At 34.0% G+C, this 25,941-nt stretch overlaps 1 protein-coding gene across 2 annotated transcripts; it reads right to left on the bottom strand.

The window, feature by feature from the left end:
• Positions 1 to 538: 538 nt before the first annotated feature.
• LOC144845952 (cGMP-dependent protein kinase 1-like) lies at positions 539 to 24,406 on the bottom strand. Of its 2 annotated transcripts, XM_078703478.1 has the most exons (18): positions 24,310 to 24,406; positions 16,646 to 17,174; positions 14,412 to 14,578; positions 13,981 to 14,094; positions 12,980 to 13,085; positions 11,326 to 11,467; positions 10,696 to 10,790; positions 9,399 to 9,467; positions 8,802 to 8,879; positions 8,249 to 8,332; positions 5,593 to 5,716; positions 5,024 to 5,160; positions 4,550 to 4,639; positions 4,058 to 4,199; positions 3,618 to 3,781; positions 2,870 to 3,055; positions 2,637 to 2,703; positions 539 to 2,016 (listed from the first exon to the last, which is right to left on the bottom strand). In XM_078703478.1, the coding sequence occupies exons 2-18, from the start codon at positions 17,122 to 17,124 to the stop codon at positions 1,921 to 1,923; spliced, it is 2,340 nt and encodes a 779-aa protein (XP_078559604.1). In that variant the 5' UTR covers positions 17,125 to 17,174; positions 24,310 to 24,406; the 3' UTR covers positions 539 to 1,920. The 2 variants fall into 2 exon arrangements, with proteins under 2 accessions (XP_078559604.1, XP_078559605.1); XM_078703479.1 differs by lacking the exon at positions 8,249 to 8,332.
• Positions 24,407 to 25,941: the final 1,535 nt, after the last annotated feature.

Genomic DNA, 25,941 nt, shown 5'->3' with positions numbered 1-25,941 from the left:
TGTGTTAATAATATACGAATGTCAACAATGTTCTACAATTTAATGAATGAGTAGTGTTGGTGAGGGGATGGGTTGGGGATGGAGTGTAAGGGTGAATACAAAATCAAAATTACCTCTAAAAACACACAGAATACCATGGCGTAACACCCATCCGCGTTCGTTGTTGCATTTCCGCAATCCTCATTACGTAACAATAACAATGTTGAACTGGCGTATTGTTGGTGAGGTTTAAAGTGCCTATAATATGGATGGATCTATTTTTACTCTTACTCTTATCTGTACGTATTTATATTTTTAAAATACTAAGTCTGTTTTTTCAAGCGGGTTATAACTATAAACTCAATCTGTGAATTACGTTACAACAGAAAATTAAAATACTGTAAATATATTAATAGTCAGATAATCGGCTGCTAGAATCCAAGGATAAGGCTTAGAAAATGAGCGGTAAAGAGGGCGCTATAACAAAATATTAATTGTTGAAAAAGCCCAGTCCACTGCATTCAATTCACTTCACAAAATAATCATCGTCTTGTAATGAAATGTTTCTTTTATTACAAGATTTAAAATAATTAAATAAATAATTGAGTAAGTTTTTCAAAAAAGCTTATACCTAGGCTTACTTTAACCTTTCGCTTTGATAATCATCATAAGCCTCAGGGATCAGGATCACTCGGGGCTTAACTAGTCTACTTAACAATCTTTCATCAATCAATTTAATTTTACATACATAATGAAATTTAATTAATGAAACGTTATGCTTATTACTGCAGTACCAGTAATGTGTTATAACATTATTATTATTAAAAGCCATACTTAACACCCGTACTTAACTGCAGTAGGCGTACTTAACTACCGTACTTAATTTTCGTACCGTACTTTGCCGTACGTAACTTTCGTACGGCCTATTTAACTGTCGCGTATATTAACTGCAGTATGCGTACTTTAAAACTGCCGTACTTATAAATATTTTTACATCTGAATTTATATAACATACTTAAAAGAACATCCCTCGTCTTAATATAATATTGTTATTCATATTCACAAAAAAACGTATAGGTATTCAAATAATAATTAAAACTAAAATAACGTTGTTTTACAGTTACAACAAGTACACAAGTACACAAGTATGTATAGCTTTTTTGACAATAGTATACCGGAAAAATGTTTACAAAAAAAATAATAATTAAAACCTTTCTCATCCCGTCAACGCGTACATAACAGATGCGCAGATACTCAATATGTGTAGACTAAAAGACATTATGCACATACACCCAAAAGCAGTGTGCGCAGATACTCAGAAAGCAGTGTACGCAGATACTCGAACGCAGTGTACGCAGATACTCGAAAGCAGTGTGCGCAGATACTCAAAGGCTGTGTGCGCAGATACTCGAAATCAGTGTGGGCAGATACTTGAAAGCAGTGTGCGCAGATACTCGAAAACAGTGTGCGCAGATACTAGAAAACAGTGTGCGCAGATACTCGAAAGCAGTGTGCGCAGATACTCGAAATCAGTGTGGCCAGATACTCGAACGCAGTGTGCGCAGATACTCAAATGTAGATATTGAAAATATGACAACATTATATCTTATTCACCAGTTTACATTTTACCCACACCCAAACACGTCATCAAAAAAAAAAATTGTGAATATATAATACAATCACTGAAATAATAATAAATATACACCTTAAACAATGCTGTAATGCTTTATATAAAACTATTTATCGCAAAATACTGTCATTCTATTTACTTATTACTATCGGAAAGACATAATCATTATGTATAAGCAGCGCTGGATAGCATGGGATTTTGTTAACGGTCGGTATATCGTGTAGGTTGAGCGGACGTCACTGACTATCCAATAAGGGTTGGTATAAAAAGCTACTTGACTGCAATTGAATCAGAAGCGGTTTGAAATGAACTTAGAACGCATCATCCCATCCACTTAGTTCATTGGGTGGAATATCATCATCTTTTGGGAAATGATCAAAGTTGCTGGCGTCAGTGTTGCTTCTCAACTAGCGGGACAGAAAAATAAATAAACATTCACTATATGCAGTAACACATTTTCAAATTTCTAATTGTTAACAAAGTGATATTTGAAAAAATAATGTTATTATTTTTTTTTTCTTAAGCGATGGATTATTCAAACTGTCGCTTGTCATTGATCAACCCACTTGCGTTGCGTCTACGTGCTTGCGTTGCGTCCTAAAGCTTGGTTCTCACTAGGACGCAACGCAAGGACGTAGACGCAGTTGACCAATGACAAACAGTTCGAATAATTCATCGCTTGTGATTGGTCAAATCCCTTACGTTGCGTTACGTCGCTGTGTTGCGTCTCTAGTAGGAACCATGCATTAAGCTTGGTTCACTAGAGACAATGCAACGCAAAGACTAAGACACAACGCATGCGAGTTGACCAATAACAAGCGACAGTTTTAATAATCCATCGCTTGAGATTGGATGAGTCAAATTACTTGCGTTTCGTCTCTATTGGCAACCAAGCGTTAAAGAACAGCCTTCAACAGCCTTTAGTTTTAATAAAAGGAGCCTTCGAAAATATTTATCACTGTATGTTTTAACAGTACATGATCATTTTATAGTTTTCTATTTCGTAACATTATTTTAAAAGACGTACCTTAGGTATAATTGGAGGTTTGACCTTCTGCGACTTTAAACCTTCCCAATCAAAACCCTGGAACCATCTGGAGGAACAAAATATAAAAATTACAATATTTGGCCTCTTAAATTAATAAATAAAATTGAATATAGAACATCAAGGATCCTGCATTAAGAAGTTTACAATTTTGTTTTTGCAGGACTCTTGTCACATAAAACATAAAAATAAAACACAGCATAAATCATATTTACTTGTGTTTCCTGATATCTTCTATGCCGTTCTTTTGATATCCTATTCTTTCCGATGGATTATCCCGGCATAGTCGTTTGATCAATATCCCAGAAGTCTTTGAGATCTTCTTTGGGAATTCAACCATGTCGATGCCTTTCAGAATCATGGTATAGATCTTCATTGGGTCTGAACCCGAGAACGGAGGACTGAAAGAAAGAAATCAGAGATGAAAAACCCGTACTCTTTTTGTTTTTATCCCTGCTCTAATGTTACTGGTAACAATGAAATAGGATGAAATATACATCACTGTTGAAAACTGTGCCGTATGGTAATTGTATACATGTACGGTACCACTGTAGGCCTGTACATTAACTGTTTGGTTCCTACTTTCGTAACGCAATTACGTAAGCTCATCGCAGCAACCAATCACGATGAGGAGATCATCCGAACTGCTGTAAGCGCTACCAAAGTTGACCAATCACAAGCGATAGTTCGGATAATCCATTACTTGTGATTGGTCAAATGACTTGTTGTCTTTACGTTGGGTCCTAGTGGGAACCAAGCATTACCTGTACTGTGCATTGGAGCTTGGTTTCCACAAGGACGCAACGCGAGTAAAATTTGACCAATCACAACGCAATGGATGAGCGTAACGGTAACTACTGTACGTAATGCTACCGCACCGTAGACCTACTTTTGTAAACGTTTAACTTGATTTGCGTTGTATCTTTGTGTTCTTATATAATTCAATTCACAAATAAAATTTACCTTCCTGTTAAAAGTTCATATATAAGAATTCCTAGAGACCAGTAATCTGCCGAGAGGTCATGACCTTTATTTAGGACAATTTCCGGAGCAACATACTCCGGTGTGCCGCAAAATGTCCATGTTTTCCTTCCAAATCCAATATTCTTGGAAAAGCCAAAGTCAACCTATCAATAAAATTGAAAATGCATATTTAAAAAACGACTGATTTAAATCTTGAATTTGAAAAAAAACATGCTAATAATTTAGTTAACATCAATGCATTGGTCAAAGGATTTCAACATACAGGTGGTAACCGTATAATAACGTAATACAGTAAACGTATAATTACGTATAACGTAATCAAGTTAACGTAAAATATAAAAAATATATTGGTCCACTAGACGGATATGTGTAATGGTATATTCGAGTTTTGTTCAACAGAAATTTCGATGTATTTTTACCAGTTTACAATAGCCTCTAGAATCCAGGAGTAAATTCTCTGGTTTTAAGTCTCTATAGATAATTCCCTTGCCGTGAAGATATGAAAATGCCTCAATCACACAGCCTGTGTAGAATCTTGCGATGGAGTCATCAAAATATGATCTATAAACAGAAAATAGGAACATTATACACACAACGATGATATTTCGATAAATAATATACTACTACACTGATGATTTATAAAGCGTTCTTTACTCAGTCTTACAGGTGCTAAGACCAAAATTCCATTTAAACAAGTGTGTTTTAATAAGAAGCTTGCTTTTTCAAAACAAAAAAAAACAAAATCGAATAATGTAGAATATAGACATTTCATTTATAAATATGCCTATATATATATTTTGTTATTAATATTCTCCGGTTAACGAGCAAACGTAAATCTGTTATTCCGGGTATTAATTGATTTAAGTCACACATTTAATATTAAGAATCCAATTGAATTGAGTTCCAATTACCTGTCTCTCAAGATAGTCCAAAGTTCACCTCCCAAACACGCCTCCACTAACATGTATATATATTTAGCATCTTTGAAAGTTTTATACAATCTGCAAACAAAATGAAATTAATTATTTATAAAATATAGCAAACTTGGTTAATGGGTTAGAAAGCAGAGTGGGAATCTGCAGGATGTAATCAATATGTTGACTGGTTATAATGGCTAAAGCTCTGTCCACACTATCAAACTTTATGTGACAAAAAAATGTGATGTGCCCATATATATATCACCAATCCCAAGGTCCGGAGTTCAATTCTGACCTAATGCCAGGGTTGTAACTCACAACTCTTTCAACTCCACTCCCTAAGCATCAACATTATAAAATAGTTTATCCATCCTGTAATTGATGAGTTACTCGCTTTTTGGATGCATATAAAATAAATAAAAATAAATAAAATAAATAAATACACATTGAAGTGTAGTGATTTCGTACTTAGCAATAAACGGAGATTTACACGAGTTCATTATGTTCTTTTCTGAGTAAACATGATCCTGCTGTCTTGTGTTGACAATGTGACTCTTCTTAAGACACTTCAGAGCAAACGTCTTCTTGTCATTGATGTTTTGTACCTTCAAACAAAAATCATTTTAGATAATGTTAGATCCGATTTGTCATAGAGTATAGTGTCACCCTAACATTCGACATCTTAATATAATTATCATTACTTGCCAAAATTCTTGCAAAGCATTTGTCAAAATGACTTGCTTTGATACCAACTTATATATACCAACATACTATCTTATTGAATTTGATAAAATTTATATATTTGTGACGTCACAAAAGATCGATCGAGTTTTTGTGTATTTAGTATTGGCCGAAATATTAAATAGGACGCCCTCTGTCGGTCACTGCATTTCGCTCTGTTTAATTTATTTTCAATGTTATCTTATCAAATCAGCAATGACAAAATGTGAATGAACTTTTTGTGAATTAAATTAATTACTTTTTGTGAATTACATTTGATAATAACAATTACGTAACCTTATTTTTGTCATACTTACAAGTTCAACGCGACCGAAGCCTCCAATGCCTAGCGTCGCAATGTCCTCCAAGTCGTTCAGTTTAATATTAGCATACTCATCCTTTTCGTGAAGATTCTCGCTACTTGACGCTAAACTAACATGACTGAGAGAGAAAATACAATGATGATGAGTCCATTAAGAAATTACATTAATGACATGAGTAATCAATATGAGTATGGACACTCATGGTAGTAATTGTGTCGTCTGACTGATAGAGAATGTCACCGTACTTACAGTAGGTCAATTGTCATCTATCATGCATACTCAGAAATAATTCGTGTTCTTGTGAGCAATAACTGACACTTCTGATTGTATCATTATTGTTTTAACCATCTTTTAAGGGCTGCGCGTGCAGTATTTGTATTCTTAGAAATACCCACACTGTCATTCAACGAAAAGACTTATTTACAATGATTAGGAAAACGCACGAAATTAAATTGAACACAATCAAGCAATCGGTTGGGGTTTAACTCTGTTAATAAGAAAACTCGTTTGGTTTGAGTAAGTACTTCGATTATGTACATAACATGATTATGACGTTCGCTGTACGATAAAGATGAATTATTACGGGTTATCTTGGAATATATTTGAATAATTACGTTTACGTACAATTAAATACGCTTTGTAATATGTCATGTTATTAGTGTTTAAAATTCACATATCTGTTGAGGAGTGATTACATTCATAAAGACGAATATGCCTACTAGAGACAGTATATTAACTAATCATGAGGGCCAAATAAAAGAATATGCAAATAATATACATCCTTGTCGTTTTAATTTATTCCTTGGGGGCAGTTAACAAACCGTTCATTTTGCGCATGACACGCTTAATAAAGGTACATTTGTAATACTAGACTTGCTCCAAGTCTGTATTTATTGACTTTTTCACGCTGCTGCTCTAGCCCGCTACGTCACAAGAGATAAATCATTCAGATATAAAGCAAGCAGCAGTTAGTACTAGACACTGACATTTTTGCGAAAAATGATTCTCGACTATAATTTATAGGTACCACCTGTTGAATCCAAAAAACGTCTGGGAAAAGAGTCTAACGACAAATCCCTAAGCATTTCTGGTATTTATGAGTCCCATGATATTACTATAATTCGCTGTCAGATAATCATTGAATTATTATCAAAACAGTCCATTGAAGTTTTTGTTTGTAATAGGATACTTGGAAGTATCTAGGCGTGATAAAGTGACCCCCAGACTTGACCTTAGCAATAACAATAAGCGAGCAGCGTTTTTTGTAAGAAATATTCTTGTTTATGTTATTCTACCAGTCGACGTTTCGATTTTTTATCTAAGCGAAGTAGTATACGTATGAAACGCCATTTGTGCATATTTATCTTTTTACTAATATTAAGTCAAAACTCCGTCTGGAACCCAGACTATTATAATACAAGAATGGCTATCATTATCAATACAAGCCAACTCATTAAATAGAGATTAAATAATAAACAATTTATCAATATTAGTTGATATTATTAGTTAGTCGTGTATTTCAGGATTATCGGTGGTATTTTGAAGTCTACTGAGTGGTAAGGTATCGATAACATGCTCGTTAAAAACAATAATATTCATTTGACGAAGAATATGGGATTGTGCATGTGATCTAAATGACGTCACACCTCTCAAAATAATGGTTGGATATGATAATAATTTCTTGAATATAATTGGTGATACAGTAATCTTTTTTTGTATTAGTCATTCCTAAAAAATATTCATATTTATGTATTTAAATTAGCCATGCAATATTATTAGTTGTTAGATTAGGTGTACATAAAATACTCATTAAAATAATTAGAAAAGTGAGTGGGAAGGTCAAAGTTGAACACGTAACCATGTCAATAATAATCTTTATTATAGTGGAATACAGATTAATAATGTGCATAGTAACAGAAATACAATTAACAAATTCATTTTGAAATGTTAGATTAAATAAAAGGTTAAAATATAATTAATTATGAGTAGTAATAATATACTCGTGATGTCTAACCATGGTATTTTATTGTTGATATTGTATTGGCTTATTTCCGTACTGACCTTAGTAAACGTAGAATCGCATGTCTTAGTTGTACGAATTGGGGGTGTGGGGGGTGTCTGTTGTAGAAGCATTCAAGCGTAACCGGGCGTGCAAATTCATTTCAATTTATAACAAAGTTTGAAGTTCTTTAGTGCAGAACGTTTTTAACCCGAGCATTATAGTATAGCGATGATGATTTTGTGTACATATGACAATTTTTTAGCAAATAAAACAGTTTTATTGATAACATTTAGCATTCAAAGATAATTATGTCATTTGCTAATTACTAATTTTAATGAAGCTTAATATAGCATGGCTGATGAAGTAGGCGGCGATGATGAATTTATAGATAAATAAATGATACATACATGAAGATGATGTGTGCTATATGTTTAAGATGTAAATGGTATTTCCCTTGAAATGAATTATTCATGTTTTTCTACTTTTTAAACGAAAATATTTCTACACCAGCTACAATATTAATCATTATTATTATACAACTCATTCTAAAAATGCGAAACAAAATGTTAGAACATGAATGATGGTTAGGTAAGCCACGCCAAAATGGTGCCGAATGATTTGGTACAAAGCCTTGCAGCATTCACTTACAAAGCCGCTGGTGTCTTGATTTGAAGTTGGCTCCTCGTAGGCGAGGAGACAAGATCTGGCTCAGCCTGGCTTATAATCTGCAGCCTAAGTCAAACGGGGTGAGTTTAATACCGTTAGGTATACCTAATTTGTAAACTTAAACTTCCAATGTACTAATTGTAAAATATAGCGTACAACATAATAGTTACATTCTATAAAGTAAATAATAAATAATATTTTTTAAATGTAGGACCTATTCAAATAAAACGAATGTATAGAAATAAAATCAATAGTATGACGGGCCTTGTGCCTTAAATTGCAGGGGAACAGTTCAATGGTGTTTGAATCATCTTCGTTGTTTTTGTTGTTTTTTACATTAGTGGCTTGTTTTGGTTAGCCTATTTCCTGCTCAGAGTCTAGATAATTTTAATAATCAACAAACTCAAAGCGCTCTGATCTTTACGAAATAGCGCTATATAAATGTGGCATTATTAAAATTGAAGGTAAACACCAGTGCTATTTTAATCAAAAAGTGGATAAATTAAACATACAATTAAAGATAAAGGAAACCTACCTTGATGCACCTCTCTCCTCATCGCCGTAATCTTTATCCTTTATTTCTTGTAACTGTCCCAACAGCTCATTGAAAGACCTGGGTACAAAAACACGTTAGATTCAGCTCCAGTGAAACAGAAAAACACGGGATAAGCAATACACCATCAGGGAGATCTTTTGTTTTGATAGCTACATATTTTTCCTACGGCTCTGTCTACACTATCAAACTAGTTTGACAAACAAAGTGTGATGTGCCCAAATATGGCAGTGATATGACATCATCATGTCCATATTTGGACACATCACATTTTGTTGTCAAATAAAGTTTGATAGTGTAGACAAGGCTATCGGTTTAATTATTTACTATTTTGCTGACAATAAAGAAGAATAAAGAGGCACACCTCATCATCATTATAATACAGAGGTGCTTAGCTTAATGTTAACAAGACCGTCAGCCACCGTGTGTAATTTCACTCTTCCCTGTATCAGGGATTCTTTTTAGTTACCAAGGACATCAAGATGGATTCCTTTCATTGTTATTTATTCATTTTTCGTTAATACTAATATTTCTTACAAAAATAAATTGAGGTAGAATATTGAAAATTAGTTTACTTACATTCTGTCAATGACTAAGCATTCACATCCTCCCTTGTCTGCTATCACATTGGCAGTTCGAACGTCTTCACTAAGGTAGACAAACAATACATATATTAGGTACCCGGTATACTATATTTATCTGACACCGATGCATCACAAGAGAGAGATATACCGTCAGATTAATAACTTGTAGCAGTTAAAGTCAATTAAATTCTGTCTACACTATCAAACTAGATGGACAAAAAAAAATATGATGTGCCGCGCCCAAATATGGTAGTGATGTGCCCAAATATGGTAGTGATGTGCCCAGGTATGGTAGTGATATGCTTAAATATGGTAGTGATATGACATCATCATGTCCATATATTTTTGTCACATAAAGTTTGATAGTGTAGACAAAGCTTTAGATACATCATTCTCAACGTCCTACTCATAGCTTAGCATCACTGGCATTATTATTCATCATAATCATTATTATGACCTTAATTTCATTGACCCAGCTCACTTCCAATCAATTTCACATTTAATTTATTTATCAATGTATCTACTTGATGGAATTATCTGTAGTTGTAAGTAACAAAATAAAACGTACAATCATACCCCAATAACCTTAATAATCATAATAATCATTATCTTCATTCATTAAAATCCGTATCCGGATATTCACCCCCTGGACATTTACCCCCCGGAAAACTACCCCCCGGACAACCACCACCTGGACAACTACCCACTTAGGACAACTACCCCTTTAGGACAACTACCCCCCGGACAAATACCCCCCGGACAACTACCCCCTTAGGACAACAACCTCCTTAGGACAACTACCCCCTGGACAACTACCCCCCGGACAATTACCCCCTAGGAACAACCTGACTCTGCAACAGTGTATAATAGGTAGTTGACCGGGGGATAGTTATCCTAAGGGGGGTAGTTGTCCTAAGGGGGTAGTTGTCCGGGGGGTTGTTATCCTAAGGGGGTAGTTGTCCTAAGGGGGTAGTTGTCCAGGGGGTAGTTGTCCTAAGGGGGGGGGTAGTTGTCCTAAGGGGGTAGTTGTCCGGGGGTAGTTGTCCGGGGGGGTTGTTATCCTAAGGGGGTAGTTGTCCTAAGGGGGTAGTTGTCCGGGGAGTAGTTGTCCGGGGGGTAGTTGTCCTAAGGAGGCAGTTGTCCGGGTGGTAAACATCCGGGGGGTAACTGTCTAGGGGGTAGGTGTCCTAGAACCATTAAAATCACCAATTGTTAATTTATTGAAAGTAAAAGCAGGGAAGAGTGACATTACAGTGTAGTTTCACTCCTCCATGGTAAAAGCAATGCTCTACCTCAATAGTGCCTTTTCTCCAAAATAGTGTCCTACTGTTAACGTTCGGATGTCTTGTGGGTCGGAAAATGATGTCAGTGTTTGGCTAACACGAACCTGAAATCAAGATATTTAGAATCAGAGAAGCTGAATCCTATTTCTACAAATTAAGACAATGGAGGTAGTTAAGACTAAGATATTTAATTGCCTGGGTAACTAATTAGTCTATCAGACGTGTGTTCTAAACACATCGTCTAATTTTAATAATGAGAGCATTATTATCCGTTTCGTGCATTTCATTCACCTAGTCTGGCTTCCAGACGGAGTTTTGACTTAATAATTAGTAAAAAGATAAATATTTTGGCACATATGGCGTTTCATACGTATACTACTTGAGCTTGTATTTTCAGACAAAAACCGAAACGTCGACTTAAAACATAAAAAAAGACGACAGATATAAACTTTAGGCATGTCTATTCATTCATTCACGATGTTCTAAAAACATTATTTACAATCTGCACTTGTAATCCACAAGAGCTTTAACAATAATATATTCTTTTCAACGCTCATTATTTAATTTGACCTTGCATTAGGCTACCTCCTACTACTTCACATTTTACATCATTATTTCGTTAAAAATGAATGTCCTTACACTTCCGCTCGAGATAATGAAAAATGTGTCTCCCTTTGTGCCTTGTCTTATAATGTATTCATTTTCTGGGAAGAAGTCGACATCGAGGGAGTCAGCTAATTTCATCAGATCCTCGGATGATAGATTCTTGAGTAACGGAATACTGAAATATAAAATATGAATGTAGTTTAGTCTTGGTTCCCACTAGCAACGTAAGCAATTACAAGCGATGGATTATCCGAATTTTCGCTTGTGATTGGTCAACTCACTTGCGTTGCGCTAACGTCCCTGCGTTGCGTCCTATTTGATTTCTCTTTGATGAAACGATATTGATATTTGACATTATAATAATAATTGTGATACAAATTATAATCATATTTAACAAACATAGTTTGAGCTGCAATCCTGACGCGACTGTTATAAACGTGTTTGGTTTTAGAAGCTTAATAGTAACAATAACATCAGCATCACACTATCATCACATTATTATTGTTCTTGTCAATTTGATTGGAGGATTCTGGGTCACATGATGTTTAACATTACTTTTCAGTTTTTATGTACGAAAAAAAATTGTTCTCGCATACGAAAAAAGTCATAATTGTGTGGCCTTAATTTGTGAGTCGCTTGAGCTAGGCCTATTATCACTAAATAAATCACATTATAATAAATAAGCTTTAATTTAGTCTTTGAATTAATTCATGTTAATACTTACTAAATGCAAATCAGACATATAGCTTTCACCACTGAGTTGTAGTTGAATTTCGACATAATTATTAAAATCATCTTCCCGTTACCCACAAATCATTGCGACGACCAAGGTGTAAATGATGAGAAAAAACAACGAGGATCTAGGCCATCCTTTTTTAAAAAATATACAAAGGGCACATATAGAAAATGTTTATGGGGCAAGGATACGGTTTTCCCGATGTCCTGGAACCGCCCATGACTAGCTTTCATAGGGTAGGCCTAGTAGTGTAAGAAACAATTGTGTCTGTATTTTTTCGTCGTGTGGTGTTTTTATTTTGTAGAATTTTTCCAAGCGTTTGTGTAACTTGCTTTCCTTGATGAAATGTATACACAGTTTATTAGTCCATGTGCTTAAGAAAAGTGATTACTTAAGCAATAGCGAAGTAGGTGTAATCAAATTATCCAGGACGACAGCAGCCACACGTAATTAAGTCTTCTTCAATAATACCAAGATCAATTGATGAGATTCCGATCGTTATAAAATATCAAGGATAATGTATATTATATAACGTTGACTGTCAAACCTACACAATTCCTTCATAACCGAGTTGTAATATAGGCCTACAGTAACAATACCACGACCACTACCTTTACTACTGCTGCTGTTGCTACTACTAACATTACTATGTGATTTATAATCGAGTATCGATGATCAGTAATCGCCGAGTAGAAATCGAGTAGCAGTTACTATACTCCATCACTCTCTACTCGATTACTTATATAGGCCTACTACTACTGATACCACTACTATCACTACCACTACTACTACCACTACTACTACACTCTCACTCTCTACTCGATTACTCCTTGTCCGTCCTCGATTACGACCGGCTTCAGTACTTTGCCGCTATCCTCTTGCTACAAGCAGAGCTATAAAGTGCTACGCTAGTTCACTGATACTAGACTACTATTATACTTGTCATTTTACCTTTTCAGAAATTGGATATGCTCTTTCTGCCTCTGCATTCCCGTCCTCATCATAATCACCTGAAATGCGCTCCTGTCTATCGCCCATATTTCAGCATTTGTAGCAGCTATCAGAAGGCAAAAACATATTTTTTAGAAAATCATAATTAGTAATTTGGACATAATTTGTAACACGATGTCAAATATCGTGTTTAAGGACGTGAAGAAGCCGTTGAAATAACACTCATTCTCGATTTCACGTACTATATACAAAATGACACAAATACAGTACGGCAAATACAAAACTGAATTCATAACATAGTTTAGGTTGAATGCACAGATAATTGTAATATGTATAGAGGTGCTTCTCCCTTCGTGCCATGCCCCTTATTATTAACTTGATCCAGCATTAATTTCATAGAATAGATAACACTATATCATTCCAGTACTTATCCAAATTAAATAAATATATACAAATAAATATGATTATAAATCTACAATTCAGAGACGGCGCTGTGATGTTAAATAATAATGGAAATGAAACCGTCTTCCGTTCCGTTTCACGGAACGAGTGTCAATGTAGCTTTAATCCGTAAAATAACATAAACGATATATTTAACAAACGATGACGTTGGTTGATAATACGTTCATTAAAATGTAATATTATTAGCAATCCGTGACGTGGTTTTGTTGAACATGCTTTAATGCTACGACAACACAAATAAGTGATTACCAGTACGTTAGAACACAAAAACAATGGAATTATGGTTTACATAACGACATCGCCAAAAAAATCCAGGGAACCAGTAGTCCATATTGTGTACTATTAATGGTACTGAATGTACATAAAGCTTCGTTCCCACTAGCGACGCAACGCAAGAACGTAACGCAACGTAAGTGAGTTGACCAATCACAAGCGATGGATTATTCGAACAGTGGCTTGTCATTGGTGAACTCGCGTTGCGTCTCTAGTGCGAACCACGCTTTATAAGCATGCTGTTTTAGTAAAGCAAATTGACTCACCTTTAACAGTGGCTGTTCGTTTACAGTTATACAGGATGGCAAGCTCTCCAAACACTTTACCTGCGCTCATCGTCCCCAATACCTCCCCATTTTGACTCACTTGTAACTCACCAACTATTAAAAAAAAGTGTGTAAACAAGATATTTTTCAAACATTCTTCTTCATCGTGTTAGACTTTAGAGTAATTTACAGTTTGTTTACTCTAGTATATTAAAACTACAATTAACTGAACAACATTTTTCCAAACTGTCCTTAACTATTCCATGAACTATTCCCCCCCCCCCCCCTTTCAGGCTTTGAATGATGGAATAACAATTAAGTCTTCGGCTGACAATCCCATTTCAAAAACCTAACGTCAAAATAACCAATCAGCATTATTAATTAATTTTGTTGCACACACAGAGCTAAAATACCAACAAAATACAACGTACCGGCTGTGACGTAAAATCGGATACCAGAGTCCCCTTCGTTAATAACTATATCGCCCTTCTTCAACGATATCGGATACATACAATCAACTACTTCACGTATTTGTATAGAGTCCAAGTTTTTAGTGAAATCATTGGCGAGTATGGCATCCTTTATCAGCTGCTTAGATCTGACGAAAAATAAAAACATACATTTATTTCAAACATTTTGTATTTATTTATCATATCATTCTAATTAATAATGACCTCGACATCAAAATACAATCGTTGATACACAATCCTAACTGCATATTTTATTGCGTTTGACCAATCTCAGAAAAATGGCGGGTAAAGAAGGGCCGCAGACGATACTCATCGTATACCCCTCTTATAAAAAAAGTATTATGAGAGTACAGTTTTTTTGTTTATTGTATTATTTTTTTTAGTTTAGTTATTCATGTTCTGTTTTGTGAGTGCCACGATTAAAAGGTGTGTGGTCAATATTATGTAAATAAACATGATTTTGTGTGTGAAATATCCTGGAGTTATTTGTAATACTTATCATAATTTATTACAATTAACCTCAGCAGTTAATTATAATATATTATGATAATTATTACAAATCTCGTTATAATTTTGTCATTGTCTCATTAAAAAAACAATTCCATATTTGTCTACGGTTCTGAAACTCTACTTTTGTTTTTACAAGTTCATTATTGTCGTTAGGCTCGTGTGCAAAAATAGTGAGCTGGGGCTCGTGCGCATAAATGGTGAGCTGAGGATCGTGTGCATAAATGGTGAGCTGAGTATTCTACTAATTTCAGCCCCTCTCCCAATAAAAAAGTTCGAAGCTTTAAAAATGGCCATTCTCAAGAATTCTTTAATAAATCGAGACACGTGCAAATTCTTGCATGGTTAAACATTCTCACATGTACAGACGTGTTTTCCACCGAAAAAAAGTGCTAATGGCCTATAGGTACGGTAATGCTGACTTCCCATTCAACCATGACCCATTACCCATGACCCATGACCCCTCCCCTTCCCCTTCACATCTACACTGGTTGACACGACACTGTAATTGACGTCTTTGGTTATTGGGCATCTTAAATTTAAATACTCTCTGGTTTGTTGTTCAGAAAAAAATGGTCAAGAGATGACGTCAGCAAATGGATTATGAACGAAATGACAAGTACGCTCACGCCACGGGCATTCTACGGATTACTGACGACTTAAATGCCACATCAAATTATATCCAGGCAGCATCCGGGGAATTATCAAAGAACATTAAATGGCTTATAAATTACTAAGCTTCGAGTTCTTGTTATACAAGTAACACATCAAAAGGGATTTATATAGATCATTATACCAGGGAAGAGTAAAAAGACAATTCATTTCACTCTTCCTCGACTGGCATGACAGCGCGTCGACTGGCACGACAATGCGTCTTCTGCTTGACGTTTGATGATAAGGAAGATTCCGTCAAATGAACATGTTTGTAGTTCACAGACCATAACTTAAACCCTTCCATGATACAATCAACACATGTTATAACATGATATGCTGTATTACGGAATTTGACAATATACTGCCATATGTGAAAATACAGCACTGCGTAATTACTAACGAAATGTTAAATCTAAAAAATGTGTGATAGATATTCTACATTTTAAATTGATTTAACTTTACAATCGTAGATAGAAAAGACAAAACAGGATGTTAGACAGAACCTGATTATACATTAGGTAGTCAATGATGATACAGATATTAAGTAAGTCCTATGACGTCACATCATTATAACTCGTCTCATTGCAATGGCTTCTATTAATTTATTTCAGATATTACAATTATCTCATTGATGAAACTGAATAAGGTTGTAGTTGAAATCTCAACCGCAGTGTAGAGCCTATGTTTGCATACAAGCAACGCGTGTTATTGCGTCCTATATCGCGACAATTGTATTCATGTTGACTTGATATTGTGAGCATGCGTAGTTTCACTGTAACACAATGGCTTTTGAGAATGCAGCATAAACGTGTGTAAAGTCCCAAATCCCAGTATAAACGATAAACAAACACACAAAAGAAAAGAAAAGTTTAACAAAAAGGATATTGGTTCGTAAATTTAACAATACTAACGTGTACATTATACCATTACAATACAAGTCTACTTCAAACGGAATGTATATCAGAAGATTGATAGTCAGTAACATTAATTAATTTAGTTTTAAGGAAGAAAATAGACATTCTTGAAATTCTTACCTAAAATCTTTTGAGAAACGTTTTAGTTCAACGTACTCCGTCTTGGTCGTTTCACCAGACACTCCTTGTTTCTTGTTCCGATCCTTGGTGGTGTCTGATCCTGCCATTCCACTCTCCTCATGTATCGTGGATAATATATCTGGAATTCCATTTCTACTTCCAGTGGTTACTTGTAAAACCGACTTTAGTTTATTGACTTCTTCCCGTAGGCTGCTAATTTCACAACCTCTCTCATCGATCACGGTGTTGCGATCTCTAATTTCTGCCGCGTACAACTTCAGTTGTTGTTCATATCCTAAAACTTGTTTCTGTAGATCGATTAATTGATTTTTAAGCTTCGTATTCTCAGCGTTTGATATAATACTTTGTTTAGGGGGAACTGTATCAAGGGGCTTAACGCTTGCCCCGTTCCCCATCGTACCATCGATAGACGACGGAGGTGAATTACTGGCGTGTTCTTCTTCTGGCGTTAGTGGCATACTAGCTAGGTTTTGATACGCACGGCAGCGTTCGACAACCAGCAGTCAGTCTGAAAAAACAAACAGCAAATAAGCGAAGGGATTCACCGGGTTGCTAGGCAACTATTACAGATTATTGTTAAGATTACGTTGTAACTAATTGCTGCTATGTAACAGTATAAATTAATTAACTCTCTTAATTATTGCTAGTTCATCCAGATTATTAATAATATATATACAAATTATTCCCCTGAGTATCATTAAAGATGAACACGTTGTTCCCATTCATAAGTACAAGAACTCAAATGATTTGGGTTTATTCAATAGGCCTATACGTACTTTGACACAAACAAAAATCAACTTTTTGATGTTTAATCACAACCTCTTGATTTCTTAGAATAATTTAATAAACGTAAATTAATCGTGTCGTCTTTCGTTCCGTATTTTACTTTTGTATTATGATTACCTACAGTCTACATTGCTTGATATATTTTATTTTAGCTATTTTTAGTTTTTTATACACAATATTATCCTGCGTGTTAGTTTTGTATGTAATAATAATAATTTTTTATGATGTGTAAAGGACGTAGAGACATCACGTATGCATAAATACCTACTTACGGTATATGTATGTCTTTTTATGACCGGGAGGCGATTTAAGAGTAGAACTGTTAAACGTCTCGGGTGTATGATTTCAATATTTTATAAATTACCGTTCTTTCATTATGTTAATGTCAGATTAAATCACATCGGGCAGAGGACAATTCGAAAACAAAACATGGCGGACACTTTGATTAACGACATGAAAATAATAATAGTGATAGAGGCAAAGGATAGATATGCTTGATAGATTCAAAAATAAAAATACTTTTTTCGGAATTTATTGACTGGGGTAATAATGTTCAGCGCTTAGAGGTTTCACAACAGTAGGCGCTATATAAATCCAGGATATTATTTTTAAGAAGCACTAAATAGAGAAGCATGGAGGAAGAAGACTGTCATGGACCTGCCAAATGACAGATGACGAGGTAGACAAGGTAGACAAGGTAGGCAGGGACAAACATAAGTGTACACATCAAACAAGACATTTGAAGACATTCATTAACAATTAACCATTCTGGTATTTTATTTGTACGATATATTAACCAAGGAGAGTGGTAAATTCTTGAAGCACTGTAGCAGAAAAGAGTTAATAAATAATTAAATAAAATTAATAATTCCACTCTTCCCTGCTAAGATGAAAGAAAGAACTCCATATTTAAATATTATTTTACTACCGTAGATAAACAAAATCAGTTCTTATTTTATATTAATTTTTGGTAAGGGTATTTCTAAATAGAATTTAATTATTATTTCTCTTTTATCAAGACGATATTTAAGTACCGTACTTCAAACTGAATGATTATGATACTTTTACATTCAAATATTTATATTTTTCTCATATTGTCATTGTCTAGTCGTTGACATTACAAATCAAATATCGGATGCGTATAGGAATCGTGTTAATGAAAATAAAGGAATACACAATAAGATACGATATTTTAACGTAAAATAATTAGTACAAGCATGGAGGTATACAATTAGAATAGCTCCATGGTGCGTCAAGCTTTGAAAGAAGAGCAAGAACCTATAAATAATAGAGGGCTCCCTACATTTTTTAACATCCAGTCAACAAACTCTTACATGTTTCTAATCGCATTAATTATTGGTTCTCCTTGAATATCGTAATTGAAGTCAGTTTTCAATATCTTGTTGAGCCATGAACTCCAAGCCAAAACTAGTCATCAGTTATAAGGACTAAAAGCAATAAGCAACTGAAGTTGTTTTTACATTTTTGACAGTTACAAAGAAAAAGCCATGACACGAACAAAACAATTTTAATTAATCACAACGCCGTCGCCGGATCTCATTGCACGATTTCCATTGCCTCTTCTTGTAATCTTCAGGAATTATAATGAAAGTAAGAAAGTCTAATAATATATTGAGTTACTTAATAGTCGGCTAAATCTGTTAGACGAATGCGGATTTATGCAAGTGACATGCGGCCGATTCTTCAAAAACTATAACATTATTTCGCTCGTCACATTTAATAAAGTTTTTTTTAATGGTTTCTTAGCTATACCGGTATCTTTATTCGTTCAAAAACACAATTATACAATAAAACAGCAAACCTAGCGTACTTTTGGCAAGGTGCTTATAACCTACTACTTCGAGGTATCGAGGTAGCATCATTTTGAGCAAACCTCGTACTTTTGGCAAAGGGGTCCTACTACTTCTTGTACTTTCCGATATCGAGGTACGGTAGCATCATTTTGAGCAAACCTCGTACTTTTGGCAAAGGGGTCCTACTACTTCTTGTACTCTCCAATATCGAGGTAGCATCATTTTGAGCAAACCTCGTACTTTTGGCAAAGGTGTCCTACTTGTATCGAGGAGCATCATCTTTTTACATCATTTCAGTATACAGCTAGCTTCCCTACCTCATACCACTATTTTGAAACGGAAGATTCAGCAAAAATGTTGATGAAACAACAACAGTATCAGAACAACAGAAAAACATTAAACAGAATACATTGAACTAAAAGGTATAGCAATATCTTGATGTAGATTAATGGAATCCAGGAGATTGTATGTAATCTTGTAAACCCTAGTCGACGTAGGAACTAAAGTAAAATTGATGTGGTTTTGATCTGCAGTCTATGATAAATATCACTCTGAATATTCAATTATTCTTAGTTTAGAAAAGATCATGGCAAATCCGTGCAGCGGTCAGTTACATCGCCATGTCCGTAGTATTTATGCTCATCTCTAATCCAATTACATCGGTCACTACTATCGGTCACTACTATCGGTCACTACTTTTATACATAATACTGTTGCGAAAGAGTGTAAGGTAAGACATTCTACGAAGAAAGTAACAAATGCAAAATGTCTTTCAAACTGACAGGACGCGAACTCGCGAATTTGTTGATTATTTTGTCTGATTGATGAGGATTTTTTAATAGTTTAGTCCAATCTGATAGCAACTCCTTTCACATTCTCTTTCAAATGTAAGCATAATAATTATAATACAGTATCCTCCTATACGTGAAACAGTATAAAGAGATAACATATTCTGCAAGAGTAAATGGATCTATCAAATCAAGGCAATCTAACAATTGCCTTGATCAAAATGGAGACTCCAACTCGTACTTTTATTTATTGATTATGTTTTGATATACTATTAATTGAGTCTTGTGTATATTATTCTGATGGCAGCTCTTTTCACTCTTTCTTTCAAAATGATGTAATTATATAAAATTGATGATTAACGGCGACTTGAAGCCTTCTTTCACTCAATTTCATTCATTATTTTTATGTGGTATAGGCCTATATGTCTTCTATTCAAAAATAATTTCACCAACAAAAATGCAATTTATATTTTTTAATAGGTATCAGACAATATTCATACTTATTGTAGAAGGCGACAACATGATAAACGTTTTATTTTCTTACGAAACCTTTCACAGATATTAATGTGACTGTGTAGATTCACAAAATGCAATTTCCCGCGGCAAAACAGCTATTTTTTGAAAATTAACTGTCTGCTGCAGGGAGAAAAACATGCTTTAACTGAAAATGAATTATAATAGAAATGAGGAAGTCTAAAAAAAAGCTTTTTGTATTCGTAATGATATTGTTTCAGGTTTACATTTTGAAAAATACCGTAGGCCTATACCGTGTATGTGATGAGTGGTGGTAATCATTGTTATCCAATTTGTTGTAACTATTAGGCCTATTTGTTTACTGTTTCATCATAAATTGCTTGTATTTTTCTAAAGAAGGAGCGGCCTGCGGTATATCGTTAGCGGTACGGTATTATATCTACAATTAGCGTCGTATCGATGGTGGGCGGCGTATCGACCGTCGCGATGGAGAGCGGCATGTGATGGCGGCAATGAATAGCGCATCAAATTAAAGAAATAAATAAAAATGCTTTCAATAAAAGTCAATAATTAGACAATTATTCTTGCCCAATCACCGAATTCGAATCTCCCAAGGAAGCAGACTCCATACCACATGCCTGAAGCAAGTACTAATGTTATAATATACTGAAAGATTTCAATATTATGTACGATTAAATGGTGCCGTAATAAACAACATATAATTACAGTAATTACCATGGCAATTTATTCATTATGCAACACAGAATTCAGTCTCATCTTTCGTCAAGATGGAGACAAGCAAGGGCGGAGAAGGGGAGAGCTCAATTCGTGTATAATTAAGGCCTTTGTGCATTGGACAATATTAGCTCATTTTTTATGGTTTTCTTTTTGTTTTTTTTCAAAAATTCATTGTGATGTATATTTGTCTGATTTACTATTAATGTGATAGTTACAACCGAGGAATATACTTTTTTTAGTCTATAAATGTATATAACAACAATTAATTAAATATTTATTATTTATTTATTTATTAAAACATATTTAGGCAGGATAACATAATTCAGAAAAGAAAAGATCACAACATTTCTGTTTATAATATTAATAAACCGTTTAAGTTTTAAACTATAAAAAAAAGAAAATGATGAAAAATTATTGGTAAAACATAGTATATAACCGTGTTCTGAGGGAATGTGTGTATCTATGGCACGCCAGGACGGACATAAACTTGACATTGTTATGTCCTACCTGGCATCTCAGGAAGGACTTATAATTCTAATCCGTAATGGTTTTTTTTTTTGACAATGCGCAGATTATTTGATAAATCAGATTGTTTTTCTTTCTTTCCACAGCATTGTGACTACTGTCAGCAAACACATTGTTAATTTATTGGAATAGATTTGCCACGGTGATCAACAAGTGTATAGTGTTTATAAATAACACAACAACGGCTTATTATTCCAGACTCTACTGCAGATTGTAATCTATGAAGCAATGCATTGATTATATTCATGAAATATTGAAAGCATTATTGAATTAAAATTCATCAGCATTAATGTAACGTTCATCCTCATCTTAAACTAAATAATAAACATGACGTCATCAAAGATCTTTTAAAAACATGTTCTATTCGCATGTGTATTAGTGGGATTTAATTTATTTTATTTACGCCTCGCAAAATTCAGATTTTATTCGTTAAACAATAACAGTAAATATAAATGTGACAACAATTAACAAATATACAGGATAAAATAATATATATTTTAATTTTAAATGTTTAAATAAGAAAGAATAAAGTTTCAGCGTGTATTCATTAACTACTTGTATTAAACACGAGAGAATGCCATGAGGGAGGAATGATATTGAATAATTATGATTTTTAAATATATTTCATGTAGGCCAATAGTATTTAGTTAAAAATAAGTTGACAAGGAATAGTGTGTTGACCTCCAGTCAAATTCCCTGGTACTACTCTACTTGGGACTCAATGCGCAGGTACATCCGGTCACTGTAAACCAAAGCAGGTCATTACTCTTTTTTACACACTAGTTTTAGAGCATCGACATGAGTTTTTCTTTTTCCTGACTGTGGAATGATGGATAAATATGTTGTTAAATAAATGAATAGGCCTAAACTGAAATGTACATAACCATGTCTATCGGTGCATAGCACAAATAATAACATAGTATATAGAGAAGTAGACTGCAAGAAGGCCTTGGATTATATCTGGAGTGATTGTTCCAGGCGGCATCAGGAATTAATCTGGATAAAGTCACCTGATTCTGTAACTGTCACTAGACTCTATGTGGCAGACTATTGCCAGTCATCAAAGTGTCTAACTGTATTAAGTACTTTTAATACGCGATATCTCTGCCATTAGGTTCATATCTATACAGACAATGTATAAGGTGATAAAGTAGTAAAGAAGTTGAATAAAACGTGTATCAACGAGAATGAAACTGCAATTGCTAACCGGAAGCACTTCTGTGACCTATCTCATAACCATAAACCACGATGGGTCTATATTAAATCATATAAAGCCTGTACACAGACACTTTAGAGTAATTCTAGCGATAATAACTATCGAATAACTATGTAAACACGACAGTGACAGTGACAGGCGATAATATAACCATTACCATACAACTATACATCTGAAACCTATGACAGACACGTCTTCAACGACTTAGTAAACAACAAGTTATTGAGAATGTTTAAGTATGCACTTACCTGTGTTTTACCAGGGTACTGTGTTGCAGATTACAATCAGTTACTGATTATTAGTCAAGTCAATCGTTTATTCAAGTTAGTTATTTAAAAATAGCATAGTAATTTAATTAGTTCTTTGAAAATTTGACATTTGTTTTTTTCATGTGTGATATTATCTGTCTGTCTTGGAAAGATAAGATATTAAACCAATTTAAAATAGTGGTAACGACGAATTTGTCGTCAAGCTTCAGAATAGAATACAGCAACAGGTAATGTTAATGGTTAGTGATAGTTTTCAACAAATTCACCTCTTTTACTGTATCAATAATTACGTATCTAACTTTGTCGGATTTACTAATCAATGTGGTGCTTTTTTTAAAACATAATTGGAGGTAATTTCAGGATCAAATAAATGTCACAAAGATTGCATGCAAGTGAGGAAAGACGTGAAGACTACGAAAGGCGATGAAGAATCGTCAAAAAAAGTGTTCAACCGAAGTTTCTATTCTATTCTTCTGATTCTAACCGGTATTACAAATGTTTATGTTCTATTGGTTAAATAAATGTCGAAGTATAAGAAAATATAAGATAAAGTATAAACACTTTAACACTACTGCACTTACTCGTCTAGTACCGATGCATGTCGTCAATTGGATTGATAAAGTTATTAAATATTTCATGTATTAGATTTATATGGAGTCCGATTTAGATACAGTATACAAATATCACTTGGGATTCAGGACATCCCTTAATTGTCAGTAAGACAATTAGCAAATTCAAGTAATAAGAAACGCTACCATAATAATAGGCCTATTTCAGAATAGAAAAATACAATAATCAGAAACAAATACATAAATCATAAGTATATAAACATCACAGGACTCACAGATTTCCTCATCTTTATCGTTTCAAATTAAATCATAAAATATACACAATGCTGCGGGTATCAGTGGCTAGATCTCAATGGCGATACAAATAAAATAAGCAAAAAGCTAAATCAAAGCGTAAGGACTCATAATATGTACTACAATAAAAAACTATAATTAACAAAATATCAACAGAATGAATAACTCACGAAATATAAACTTGCTTTTCCACACGAAAATGTCATTAAGTCAGCAGAAAACAGTATAGCACGTCTATAGTGTATTTGATGCTTTGCTACACAATCTAAATAGCTCAATAATACTAACCACTATTCTTATATTAATATGCTTTGATAAAATCCCATTACTCTGATTGGATATCTATTGACAAGTAATACGTTATCTGTGATTGGTCTTTGCGCAGACAATGTGAGTAGCCAAACATGTTTTGTAACGTACATTCTGATTGGTTTACATCAACTTCTTTAACCAAAACAAATGATTCTTGTTTGTGTTTTATAAGCTGTTCACTGATGCTCCACTCCACGAATAAAAATGAACCCAAAAGTTACCATTTTTCTGACCGACTGTTTGGTAAACATACATCTTACAACAAATAAAGTTCATCTTCCATTTAAAAAAAAAGAAAAGATCAAAGAAACACGCCGACCAATTCCTAGTATATTGTGTTTGTTGTATTCTATGGTTGAACGGTAATAAATTTTAATCAAAGATCAATTGCCTCGGTCTATGCTGACAACAAGCTTTACTTTGTCCACACAAATTAAATAGGACATTTAGCAGATATGATAAACATCTTATATGCGGTGGGCTATGATCTCTGCCGTTATCAAGCATCTTGCTGTAGGCCTAACCATTCTGTTGCATCTTATTGTATTTTGACATACATTGATGATCAGATAAGAACAAAGTTTGGAACTTAATTACCAGTTCTTATTTTGTTAATATGGCATGGAAAAACTATCAAATTACGTAAATAATTGAATGATACGTTGTCCTTGACTGTAACTAATAACCAAATCTCTATTTTAATTGAGAGATATTTGATATCTTACGTTTAGAAAATTTGATTTGATTTCTATTTATGTATTTTTCTCTCAAATATTTTGTAATTGTAAATCTTTTTTTTCAATTTTGATGGATGCAATGTACCGACTGTCCATAATCTTACCGTATAGTTATTTGAGTTATTTAACGCCACAAATATTACATACAATATATTTATATAATGTAAAATGTAATCGGAGGCAACATCCTTGTAGACAGCAAACGCAATATTATTCAAATACTGGTTATGAAAGGGACAACTAAGTAAGGACATACCATCTTAATTATAACATCGATGCATTATTTGTCTACAGTATAATTAAAGACTCCCGCAGTTATCATTCAAAAGGTCATTTAATACGGCTGAATGTTGACCTTATCATTAATGAAAAACACAACGACAATGTATTATTTGAGTACTTTATTTTAAGAATACAAGATTGTTTTATTTGTTCCAACAACCCTCTAGACGAGGACATGCAGACTAATTACGGCTTAAACTGATTGAAAGCTATTATTTACAGTCAATTTTCAGCACTTCCTCCTCAATCAAAGTAGCTGCAATGAAGTCATCCAATACGTATTACGAGACCTCATAATTGACGCTACAAACATTATTATATATTATTATATAACACCTAAATAAATTCCTTTTGTGGGTCACATGGCGTGAAATAGCACTATTAAACCATCGTTTAATAGTACTTTTTTATATGTTTCATTATTATCAAAACAAACTCCCTGTTTCTATATGCTTGTTATGTTTACAAATG

Source organism: Antedon bifida, chromosome 6 (assembly GCF_963402885.1).
Source record: "Antedon bifida chromosome 6, ecAntBifi1.1, whole genome shotgun sequence".
Classification (NCBI taxonomy): Eukaryota; Metazoa; Echinodermata; class Crinoidea; order Comatulida; family Antedonidae; genus Antedon; species Antedon bifida.
This window is presented reverse-complemented; position numbering and strand designations above follow the sequence as displayed.

Excerpts from the sequence above, each read along its gene's own strand:
- LOC144845952 (XM_078703478.1), bottom strand. The coding sequence starts at position 17,124 with ATGCCACTAACGCCAGAAGAAGAACACGCCAGTAATTCACCTCCGTCG. Across the intron at positions 8,880-9,398 it reads TGCTTAGTCATTGACAGAAT|GTCTTTCAATGAGCTGTTGG; the intron begins GTAAGTAAACTA and ends TTTTGTACCCAG. Across the intron at positions 2,017-2,636 it reads AACCTCCAATTATACCTAAG|TTGAGAAGCAACACTGACGC; the intron begins GTACGTCTTTTA and ends CTGTCCCGCTAG.